At 38.2% G+C, this 12,258-nt stretch overlaps 1 protein-coding gene and 4 non-coding genes across 5 annotated transcripts; 1 reads left to right on the top strand and 4 right to left on the bottom strand.

Annotated features, from left to right (window-relative positions):
* The first annotated feature begins 361 nt into the window (after positions 1 to 361).
* On the top strand, positions 362 to 1,825 carry LOC105058560 (photosynthetic NDH subunit of lumenal location 2, chloroplastic). The gene is made up of 2 exons (XM_010941522.4): positions 362 to 959; positions 1,503 to 1,825. Exons 1-2 carry the CDS (start codon positions 465 to 467, stop codon positions 1,599 to 1,601), a joined length of 594 nt encoding a protein of 197 aa, XP_010939824.1. The 5' UTR covers positions 362 to 464; the 3' UTR covers positions 1,602 to 1,825.
* Positions 1,826 to 4,801: 2,976 nt separating this feature from the next.
* Positions 4,802 to 4,873, bottom strand: LOC114914850 (small nucleolar RNA Z267). Its single transcript, XR_003802709.2, has one exon. It is a non-coding gene; the product is annotated as a small nucleolar RNA Z267 (small nucleolar RNA).
* A 1,424-nt stretch (positions 4,874 to 6,297) lies between these two features.
* On the bottom strand, positions 6,298 to 6,367 carry LOC114914849 (small nucleolar RNA Z267). The gene has a single exon (XR_003802708.1). It is a non-coding gene; the product is annotated as a small nucleolar RNA Z267 (small nucleolar RNA).
* Positions 6,368 to 7,079: 712 nt separating this feature from the next.
* Positions 7,080 to 7,157, bottom strand: LOC114914854 (small nucleolar RNA snoR122). Its single transcript, XR_003802713.1, has one exon. It is a non-coding gene; the product is annotated as a small nucleolar RNA snoR122 (small nucleolar RNA).
* Positions 7,158 to 7,348: 191 nt separating this feature from the next.
* Positions 7,349 to 7,439, bottom strand: LOC114913855 (small nucleolar RNA R44/J54/Z268 family). Its single transcript, XR_003799703.1, has one exon. It is a non-coding gene; the product is annotated as a small nucleolar RNA R44/J54/Z268 family (small nucleolar RNA).
* Positions 7,440 to 12,258: the final 4,819 nt, after the last annotated feature.

Raw genomic sequence — 12,258 nt, 5'->3', positions numbered from 1 at the left:
AGACATAACAGTTATTTTCATTTAAAAATAATTTTAATTTTTCATATAAGATAAATGATTTCACTAATGCTATTAAGTTAATAGAATATATGTTTAAAGTTTATAAATTATTAGATGTAAATATAATAAACTTAAATTTTTGAAAGATTTTGTTATCTTATTTTTTTATTGTTAGTTTGAGCTGTTTGGCTGATCAAGATCGCATGTTGGTTCCTATCCAACGCTCAGCCAATTTTCTCCCATTTCAATCGCCTCTCAAAAATGTGTAAAGAGAGGATAAATAGGTAACACGTGGCAGAATTCTAGCAGCTCAATAATTCCCAGCCCAACCCAGAGCAACCTGCCAACTCTGAGCTATACGTCCGACCTATACACTTGCCCCACAGTACTCCCACCACCAGTAGCTGCTACCTTAGAATCTGAACCCAATTCATCAAAAAAAAGCTAGCGTAATTCTTCCTCCAATGGGCAGCTACGCCAAGCACATGATCCTATGCCACTCCAACATCGCCAAGTCCCAAGGCGACCTCCATCATCGGCGGCTGCAACAAGCGGCCCATCCATCCTCAACTCGGCCCGCCGAGGAGAAGCCGAGGGCGACGCGGCGGTGGGCTCTGCCTTTCACGGTCCTGGCAGCCTCCCCGATGCCGGGGTTGAGACGACCGCCACCGTCGGCCCAGGCGCAGAGCTGGGGCACGCATTCGTTCCTGAAGGAGAAGTACTTCCAGCCGGGGATGACGGCGGAGGAGTCGGCGGCGAGGATCCGGCAGACGGCGGAGGGGCTGCGGGACATCAGGCACATGCTGGATACCATGTCGTGGCGGTACGTGATGTTCTACGTTCGGCTCCAGGAGGCCTACCTCGACTCCGACCTCAAGAACGCCATGGCCACCGTCCCCGAGGCCCGCCGCAAGTCCTACATCAAGACTGCCAATGAAATCGTCGATAACATGGCCGAGGTTAGTAATTAATGGAAGCCAAGCCCCCTCCTCCCTCTCTCTCTCCCTCCCTCCCTCCCTGAGAGACAAAATGAGATAAGGTGCCAACGGTCCTCTGTTAAAGCGGACAGCTGAATGGACGGTCGAGATTGAGGGGATAATAATAAGATAAAAGTGGATGACTGGAATGGTGCGAGGGAAGAAAAATGTTACGAAACCAACGCTCCTCTATGAATTGGATGGTTGGGATTAGAAGTTGATCGAGGTTTATGGAGTGATTCGGTAAGATCATACATTTTAAATAAAAAAGCAGAAGATAAATGTATTATTTTTTTGTTAAAAAAAAAAGTTAGATTCTGTTTACATAGTGGATGGATGATTAAGATCTTATAAATAAATTTTAAAACAATTATTTTAATGGATGGATTGTTGAGATCATACAAAAAAAACATATTTTTTTTCACAACACTGTAACCAGCAGAACTAATAGACTAATTCAAAAATTTCGTGATGGCAATATTTACGACTACCATTGTCATTCTTATCGCTTCTTTGTTCGTACAGCTCGACCGTTATGTGAGATCTCCTAAGGTATACGAATCCTACCTCTACTACGAGAAGACGCTGAAATCATTGGATGAACTGATAGCAATGCTGGCTTGATCATGGGAGACCAAATGCGCTGAAGTTGGCTACGGTGTTTGAGCCGTAGGGTGAACGACAATCTGCAGCACAAGAGCCTGTTCGATGCAAGGAAGTTTTGATGGAGCCATGGGTTGAGCTTGCAGCATCGGATTGTTGCTGTTTCAAGATGTATTTAAAGGAAGAACATGTTTTTTCAGTTCACGCCTTCATTTAGTGAAAATCTTACTTCTTTGGTGTTAAAAGTTCTAATTTGCAGAAAAAGCCGCATCATCATATCCCAGATATATTATCCTAATAATAATACTGCATTTCAACTTAACCTAAAACTACGGCAAGGAAAAGCCCCCTCGCCCCCTCCTGTTTTTTTTCCCCTTTCCCGACTCGATATAACATCATTAGCCTCGTGACCAACTTCGTCAGAGAAACAGAGGCCTAGAGGACCAACGCAAGGAAAAAATATATTTGACAGCAGACATACAACCCAAAGCAAACAAAAGTGGCACAAGATCCTATAATTTGATGTCGGCACCTTGTGAGTACCAAGGAAGACAGGAAGATGAGCAGTATGAGCACAGCCATGGCATCAAAGGAGCCCAGAGTAGAATAGTTGGCAGATGGCGAACCAATTTGCTGTCACATTGCCGTCGTCTTTTAGGAACACAACCCCAGTTGCCACAGATACGCTAAATTCCATTAATAATGAATTCTTTTAAAAGCACTTTAATTTTTTTTAGAAAATATTAACTTTGGGAAGTACTTTTGCCTCAGTAACAACCCGAACATCCAGCTGGATTGGAATTATGATAAAATAAGACAGCATTAGCATCCAAGTGACTGACTCACCTAATCAAGAAGGATCCACATCAACCTTGTGAATCTTACAAGTTACCTGCCAGAACTTATTGAAAATAAAAACCCGTTCAATGCTTGTATAGCATTTTAATTGGGCATATTTACAGAACTTTGGTTTTCTTCTCCTTCCGCCAAGTTATGAGTATTCATCAAGATAGAGTACTTCTGAATTATAGCCATGTCTAATGTCTTTAACCCTTTTTTATGAGATAATGGGTCTAATGTCATTTAACCATTTTTTGTGAGATAAAGGGGCCCGTTGGCCCAAGTAAACTCCCAATCAACAGTTTAATTCTTTGACTTCTGTCGTCATCTGATTCTGCTATAAGTCTCATCAAATGCATAAATTAGCTTACAACATCTAGATTGTTACCCCGAAGCTTTCAAAAATTGAGGATCCTGAAAATGATAAACATGCAAGCAAACGATTGGTGTGCATTTAATTTTTCTTGCAAAGTTACATTTTCTCGATAGGGAAATAATCGCTACATAAAACGTATACATTCCAAAATGTGAATCTATGAGAATATAAAATAATTATGATGCATCGGTGACAGCATGTCCAAGAAGACAGAGCTACCGACCCTGTTCCTCGACTTCAGTAGATCAAAGTATACAGCATGTTGGACCCCATGATGATTGTCTGAGATGAAGAGATGAACAGTTGGCCAGATGATAACAATCTAGAAGTCCCTATTTACTCAGATATCAGAAAAAACTTTAATTTTAGCATTCTGCAATTTCTAAAATTCAGGTCAGAATCAGCAAATCACATGGAATTCAAATCCCATCTACTTCAGCTTGCAATTACTATGGTTATGGTCATCTAAAGAAATATGCCAGCACAGAAGCATTTTGCATTACAAAATCAAACAGAATATATCATTTCCTTGAAAACAAAATAAAGACATCCCATACAATTTCTCCACTAATATGAAGTTTAAAGCTTTCAGATTGGTGACCGTTATTCAGCAAAACTGATCTTTCCAACCACCAAAAGCTCCTACCATGTAATTCAAGTATATAGACAATAAAAATCACCTATTTCATAGCCACCCCCTTGAACAGGCATTGAGATAGCGGCGTCCTTTTAAAACCACCAACATAACACAGGAAAAGCATAACCCAGTTAAAGATGATAGATAAAATTGACATATAATCAATATATATAGCGTTCCTTCAAAACTCTCAAAAAATATTCCCAGAATACCGTCAACATAATCCAATAAAGGCAGAACACTGTGAAAAATGATGAATAAAAATTATATATTATGTTCCTTCAAAACTCTAAAACCAATATTTTGAGAGCAAGCTATCCCTTAAGGCTGCTTGTAATGACTTCAGTTCCAAGTCAAGTTACTACAGGAGAAACTCAAATAAATAGAAATTAAAAACAAATGATAGTTTCTTTTAAATGCAGAAACAGATGAACGAACCACAATCATGCTTGCCTTCATATGCTATAGAGTACTCTACACAGATCCCTCTGGAGCCCAAACTTATCAGACTTCAACAGAGAGCATCATTTGGATCTCCGTTCTTATAAGAATCAATCATTAGGCTAGCACTGACTCAAATATATGCAACAGAATCAACAAAAATCAAAATACTTCAACCATATAATGTTAAATCCAACATTTTTTGAACTTGGATGCAAAGAAGCAGGGAGATGCAACTGCCATAACCATGGCAGATGCCACCATCATGTTCCAAAAATAAACTCCTTGCGATTAAGCATCAAAGAAATGAGAAAATGGAACCTAAGATTTGATAAAGCAATGCTTTAACCACTCACAAAAGAAACCATAAACTATAAAGCATCAAAAACTATCAGAATAGAAAGCCCAATAGGAAAGCATTATGCACCGATCAATCAATAACAGCACATGACTAAAAGAGGATTTAAAATTTATGCAGTCTGACATCAGTCAAAAACCTAAAAGATTAGATGAAACATAATGAGAATTTCAAGGAAAAAAGGTAAAACAGTCCTCGGAGTTAAATAACTTATAAAATCATGCTGTAGAAACTTAAAGATGCAGCGGCTAAACTCCAGCAAGAAAGCTTTGATTTGAAACCTTCGTATAACCCCCCCCCCCACCCCACCACACACACGGGGAGAGGGAGAGAGAGAGAAAGAGAGTCTCAAAACCCATCTAAGGGGAGGGAAAGGGGGCAAGGGGGTGCTGATACCTTGATTTTTAGAAATACACCTAAACTAATTGAAAGATCTTAGTTTGAGGATTGTGACAACAGTCATACAAAAAAGTAAGGATCAATTGCAAGAGACTTAAATTTTAGCCATATAAGATAATTACATACTACAAGAACACATATATTGCTCAGAGATCTGCAGTGCAAAAAGCAAAGTGAGCCTCAGATTGATGTCTTTTCATAGTAATTGCTCAAAGTATATTTATAACCACCATAGGCACTCACTGGTATCAAATACCAGAACATTAATTACAATAAACTACATTATGTTCAGATTTGATCACAGAAAGGTCTAAGCCGCCTATTAGCAGAGAAGAAAATACAAAGTATATAGTAAATACTACCACACCCACTGGAATAGAACTCATAAAAGAGAATAATGATTGGCAGTCAAAATAAACAGGATTAGCAGTATTCTAATATATAAAAATGAAGAAGAACAATAATAGACTTGCAGGGCATATAAAGGCAAGGTAAACCAGATCAACTCACCGCAGCTTCACCATTTGATCAAAGGTCAAAAAAGAAAAAACACAAAGATCACAAGAAACAAAAACATGATTTGGCATATAAACATAAAGAAAACTGTGTCATCCATGCCAAGAAGAGTGCAAATATCCCTATCTGTTTTATCAACATTTGCAACTTACAAGAAGTCACGATGGGAAAAAAAAAAAAAAAAAGATGAAAGCATCGCTAGAATACAACGTAACTTTAAAATGTTAAAAAGAGGAGAGAATAATATGGCAATGTAAAAAGATTAAAGCTATCATAATCAAAAAGCTTAATTATTTCCAGGGAATGTAAACAAGCCTTTACAAATCATATTTCAGCAGCCTTATGATCTCTAGTATCCAATAACATAATAGGCAGCCTTATCATCACTGACAACAGAATGCAAAAATGCCATATACGTGTTTCATAGATTTGCCTTATTGACCATTTACTAAAATAATAGGGTGTCCAATGTCTTTCCATTTGAAATGCCAAAAAGCTACATACTGTTAATTTGAATGAAGCACAGCAAAGGTTTACCTCCACTACTAGGCAGTAAAACAATAGAAAATTTATAATTATCTAAAATCATGTGAAGATATATTATATTTCATTCATTCATTACTACATATAGCATTTTGTTTGTTACGTTATTACTAAAAAAAATAATGAATCACATAAGAGCTGTTAATAGAGACTGCCTCGGTGGTAGTGACAATCTATACATCATTTTCCTAAATCCAGTAATACATGCAATATGCATCACTGGCGGATTAAAATTGATCTCGAAATCTGAGCACAGTATGTACAATCATATAAGATATTTCAAGGTCAAGCAGAAAACAACAAGCCCTTCTCAAGTTCAGCAGAACACCTAATATGTGCGTTTTTGAAGGAACAATTAGACAAAATTAATAGAATTGACTGATTCTATGGAAACACCCAACCGAATTGATATAGCCAGAACAATTGATGAAGAAAAGGCACCAAGATGTCCCTAATGTTATACAAAATTAAGCAACATGAAATGGTTATAGTTATGTTATTATGTGCAGGAATCTTGAGAGTTCTTAGGTAATAAGCTTTTCATATAGAAAATAATCCATCATGAAGAAGATTGAATTGCATTTAGAAAACCAAGTTAAATAGAAAAAGAGTGCCTCAGATTAAAGTCTTTTCATAGTGATTTCTCAAAGTATATTTAAAACCATCATGGGCACCTGATATAACCTAATCATACATCACAAGACAGTGATAATGACCTTAAAAAGAAATAAAGAGCTAAAAAATCTAAACAATAATAAGCAGACTATGCATAATTTCAAATATGGTATACTTTGTTGCATCTAGACATCTAAATTTAAAAAAAAAAAAAAAAAAAAAAAAAAGAAAGAAGAAGAAGAGTAAACAAAAGGAACAACTCATACAGAAAATAAACATCATATCAAATTTATCAAATTTAACATAAACAACCACCAGAAAGTATAGAAAATAATTTGAAAATAAGAGTCACACATTAAGTTTGCAGAGGCAAATATGATAGCATCAGATTATTTCGCAACAATTTAACAATATATAGCATTCCCTTTACTTGTAAATCTAACACAAACAAAATGAAAGTGCTTATCTTCTTGGACGATGATATGAGAAACAGATTATTCTTTCCATGATTTCAATGAAATGGCACGACGTAAGCAACAATGACACATAAAAAAAGGATAACACATTAAAAGCTATGCTAAAATTTTTTTAAAAATTGTCTTGGTCACCAGCCCAAAAAGTCTTCAAGGCTAAGTTTATCAAATAGGAAGTCAACAATCAACATAAACAAATGCAATCACCCAGATATCTGTTTCCAAGTAATATACTGTTCACCGATTAACAGACATGGCTCAAAACCTAAATAATTACAATGGATATACCAAGAAATGAGTCTGCCTCAGCGGTAGTGACAATCTTAATATATCGTCATTTTGAATCTGATAATACGTGCATGTTTATGCATCATCGGCAGTCTCGGATTAAGACTTACAAAAGGGCAAAAAAAAAAAAAAAACAGAGAGAGAGAGAGAGAGGGAGAGGATAAAGTGTTCTAACTGCAAAAATAACTAAAAACTGGAAAAAAAAAAAAAAAAAAAAGACAACGCAGCGATTAAAACTCAGCTTTACAATTGGAAAGAATGCAACGAGGAAAATAGCAAATTTGTGCATCAGAGAGATTCCCATTAGACCAAGTCATCACCCTCCACAGATAGGAGTGCTGATGTCCCTGTCTGTTTTCTCATCACTTGCAGACTCGTCCTGCTAATCTCCTGCGAGGCAGCGACCAAGAGCTATTTGGAGCTAAAATCGCCACCAAACACCAATCATTTTTTTCCTAGTGACCAAAAGATCAATTAATTGCACGCGTCCGCCACCACTCTGCCCACAGATCTGAGCTTAAAACCATCCCAACTCCCAATATTGTTAATATTGGGACATGAAATTTCTACAAACAAAGCATACTTGTGTTGTTGGGCAAGATTTCAACGCCTTGATCACATGTTACTGTGACCATTACCAAGTCCTCCATCAGGCCGTTTAGTGATTCCTAAAAATCTTCGAACAGAAGGTCCCAAAAAAAAAAAAAAAAAAAAAAAAACTTAACCGAATCAACCAAAATCTCCAGAGAAATTAAAAGAACAATAAATCACAAAATCAAAAGTACCCTTAAAACCATAGAGTGATGCCCAAATCATCCCAAAAGAAAAAAAAAAAAAAAAACTCAAGTGGATTCGATGCAACAAGAAAAGAAGGGAAGAAAATAATTAAGGCAATCTACGATAAGAGAGGACTGGGTGGGCTGGCGAACTGACCTACAGAAGGGGAGAGCGGCGAGAGGTGAACAGGGGGAGCCAAGACAAGGGTTTAGGTTTTGCAAACAGACCAAGCATATGCGGGCGCTGGGTGGCATTAATATAGGGATTTCGATATTGATGGGCTTTTCCTGAACTTGGCCCATAAAACTGTCCTGAAGGCCGGCCTGGCCTTCTGAGGTGACCAAATTTTACGATTGCGTTGGCCCACTAAGCCTGAAAACTCCAGCTTAAACCTGAATGGTTAGGGCTACCGACCAGGCTAGGCCTAGTGGTTTGGTACCCTTCCAAATAATGGACCTTGTCTTAGCGGCAAAGTTTGCAGATGTGCTCATTTTCAGGTGATATGGTAGAGCCAAAAAAAAAAAGTCAAATTTGTGTATATAAACATAATAATGTTATCGTATGTACATAATTTAGACCTTAAATTAGTTATCTGAAAAATTAACCTCGGCATACCTCGTTTTCCTCTTGATTTCCTTTTTATAAAAGCAATATTTGTTATGATGCATTTGCTATTACTATTTTTTGGAAAAGATGCAGATAACCGAGAATATAAATACCTGGAGGCAGCAAATGGTTTGATTATTTTTTTTATTGATTAATTAAAGGTTGTCAACGGCATCATATTTTCTATCAATTTTTCTTGTTTATTTTTTTAAATATTAGATATTAAATGGAAAAAAGGTTGAACTATTGGCATCTTGTATTGGCATTTTGTACTATTTGTTGTGTTATTCAGAGCGAGGAGGCACCAATCACAGAATATCTGAAACAATGATCGTCTCTCTGTATGATCAGAAATTCTCCAACGGCCAATGCAAATGGGATGTGGACGACGTTTGCAAAAAGACTCCAATACAAGAACCAACCAATGCAAATGGGACTAAAAGTTTCAAGGTGAAACCAAGCAAAACCAACCATCCTGGCAAATGGACTCTGGAGACTTGAAGACCAAATTTCTGGTGTTTACAAGCCGAAAGTGCATTATGATAATCAAGCTACATACTTTGTCAGTCGCTTTTTTTTTTTTTTTTTCCTTCAGTACATTGTATCATATCTAAATAATTTTGCAATTCATTAACATAGCCTCGTAGTTGGGTCAAATAATATCTTTATTCATGTACTTCTGTAAAATTGGAATATGTTCATAAATTTTGATGTTGGTTCAATTGGTTCTTTAACCAAATTTGGGTTTTTGCAATTTCTATGTTTAAAAGATTATCCATTGTTGGAGCAACGCGCACCGGATTGGATCGATTTGGGCTTGTGATCTAATATCTAATTTCTTTGAGACAATTCACCAAACACATTGCGGGCATAAATAAACAAAGACAAAGAATCAAGATTTACATGGTTCGGCACAAAAGGCCTACATCCACGGAGAGGAGGAGCAATTCCACTATAAATCCGTCCCGAAAAATAGGTACAATATAAGGTATAAAATACCTTTTTCCGAATCCCACAAGAAGGCAACAATATATCGAATAGAAGGCAACCAAGATCCAAAAGGATCAACCAATCTCAGCCTCGGCAATAGATCAAGATAAAAACAATACCTGATGAAGATACCTTCCTCAACCCTCGGCAAAAAATCAAGATGATACCTCCTTACCAACCGTAGCAGCACAAAGTATCTGCGAAACCGAGAAGAAGAAGACAGGTAGATCACCACCCGAAGGCCAACAGAAAGAAGCCAGAAAACACCTGCACACGAGGCACAGTCGAGAGATCGGCCAGAGAACAGAACCCGCGCACAAGGCACAGCCGAGAGATCGGCAAGAGAACAGGCCAGCACCGAAGAACAAGCAAGAGAGATCGGCCAGAGATCAGAGCACGCACACAAGAGAAGACATAGGCCAGAGAACAAATCCCGCGCACAAGAGGCACAGGTGAGAGGTCGACTCACAGGTGAGAGGTCGACCCGAGAACAAAGTCTGCGCACACGAAAAAGCAAGGAAAAATCCCGCACAAGAAGCCCTAGAAATTTCTCCGTGCGCTCTTACCTCTGTTCACCAAGAAAGGATGCCAGGGGCCTCTTTATAAAGGAAGAAAACCTTCTCAAAAAATAGAGTTTCAATCGGTGTAGAATTCCTTGATATCACGGGAAACGGAAAAGGAAATAAGATTTGGAGCCAAATATAACAATCCTCCTTCTTGCGACAAATATTGTACTTTTATATCATATGAAAAAAATTTATAGCCTCCTCCTCACCACAAACCCCGCAGGGCATTACCAAATATTTATTCCAATCAAGTTCAGAAAATTCCTGAACTTAATTGCAGGGATTGGTTTAGTGAACATGTCAGCTGGATTATGGGCAGTGTATATTTTCTGAAGTCTGACATCACCTTTCTCTACTAGGTCTCTGATGAAGTGATATCTGACATCTACATGTTTTGTTCGTTCATGATACATCTGGTCTCTGGCAAGGTGCAAAGCACTCTGACTATCATAATGAATGTCTAAACAATCCTGTTTGAGACCCAAATCCTGTACTAACCCTTTTAACCAAATAGCTTCCTTTGCTGCCTCTGTCAATGCCATATATTCTGCTTCAGTGGTAGATAAAGCAACTGTAGACTGCAAAGTAGCCTTCCAACTGACTGCACATCCAGAAAGAGTAAACACATATCCTGTCAAAGATCTTCTCCTGTCCAAGTCACAAGCATAATCTGAATCATAAAATCCTGTAACTATGCAATTACTCTGTGTAGAAAATATCAATCCCAATTTAGAAGTGCCTTTCAGATATCTAAGTATCCATTTCACAGCTGACCAGTGAGCCTTTTCAGGTTTATCCATATATCTGCTCACTACGCTTACTGCCTGTGAAATATCAGGTCGAGTGCAGACCATCGCGTACATGATGCTGCCAACTGCGCTCGCATATGGCACTCTAGACATATATCTCTCCTCATCCTCAGTCTGAGGAGAGTCTCTGGCAGAAAGTCTAAAATGACTGGCAAAGGGGGTAGTGACAGGCTTGACTGTAGACATACCAAATCTGTCCAAGACTTTTTCAATATAACTATGCTGAGTAAGGAAGAGTCTACCTGACTGTCTGTCACGAATAATCTCCATCCCAAGTATCTTCTTTGCCGGTCTAAGGTCCTTCATATCAAATGCAGTACTGAGCTCGGCTTTCAGTTTCTGGATGATTGTCATATCTTTGGCTGCAATTAGCATTCATCCACATATAATAACAAATAACAAAAGGATCCATCTGAAAGCTGCTGGTGATACACACAACTGTCATATGGAGATCTACTGTATCCATGGTCGACCATAAATCTGTCAAATTTGCGGTACCACTATCTTGGAGACTGCTTGAGACCATATAATGATCTCTTGAGTAGGCATACATGATCTTCTTTATTTGGAACCTCAAAACCAGGTGGTTGTTGCATATAGATCTGTTCCTCTAAATCACCGTGAAGAAAGGCTGTCTTAACATCTAGTTGTTCCAGCTTCAGATTTTGAGAAACAACAAAAGCAAGTAACACCCGGATAGATGAGTGTTTGACTACAGGAGAAAATACCTCCTTGTAATCAATACCCTCTCGTTGACTGTATCCCTTTGCTACCAACCTGGCCTTATATTTTAAGTCTTGGGGAGCGGCTCCTTCTTTTCTTTTAAAGATCCATTTGCAGCCAATTGCCTTTTCACCTTTTGATAATTTGATTAACTCCCAAGTCTAATTCTTTTCTAGAGACTGAAGTTCTTCAACCATAGCCATGGTCCATTCATCAGCTCGTGAACTACTAATGGCCTCCTGAAATGTGGTCGGCTCATCACCAATGGTGTCTGCAATACTCAGAGCATAATAGACTAACTCAGCACAAGCAGAATCCTCAAAACCATACCTTTGAGGTGCTCTGATCTGACGCTTTGGTCTGTGAGTGGCAATACTCTCAATCTGATCCTGATCTTGTAATGTCACCTCCTCCTGAGTCTGAATCTGTGCATCTGTCTGTTGTTGTTGTGATTTAACAGTCTGATCAATGTCTACAACCTTCCTATCCTGCTGACCCCGATCCTGATCACTTTGAGAAGAATTAGGCTGTAGCTGCCTTGAATCAATGGCTGTCTCATGGAATGTCACATCTCTGCTGACTAGAAATCCTTGAGATCCAGGTTCTGTGCACCATAATCTGTAGCCCTTTACCCCATATGCATATCCAATAAATATGCACTTTTTAGCTCGAGGGTTCAACTTCCCATCTTTTACATATGCATAAACAGGGCACCCAAAGA

The sequence above is a fragment of the Elaeis guineensis genome, chromosome 15 (genome assembly GCF_000442705.2).
Source record: "Elaeis guineensis isolate ETL-2024a chromosome 15, EG11, whole genome shotgun sequence".
Classification (NCBI taxonomy): domain Eukaryota; kingdom Viridiplantae; phylum Streptophyta; class Magnoliopsida; order Arecales; family Arecaceae; genus Elaeis; species Elaeis guineensis.
The sequence above is the reverse complement of the archived record's forward strand: the minus strand, read 5'-3'. Positions and strand labels throughout refer to the sequence as shown.

What these genes read in the sequence shown, in the direction of transcription:
- LOC105058560 (XM_010941522.4), top strand. Translation starts at nt 465, where the DNA reads ATGGGCAGCTACGCCAAGCACATGATCCTATGCCACTCCAACATCGCC. An exon ending in TCGTCGATAACATGGCCGAG is followed by an intron (nt 960 to 1,502) that starts GTTAGTAATTAA and finishes TTGTTCGTACAG; the next exon opens with CTCGACCGTTATGTGAGATC.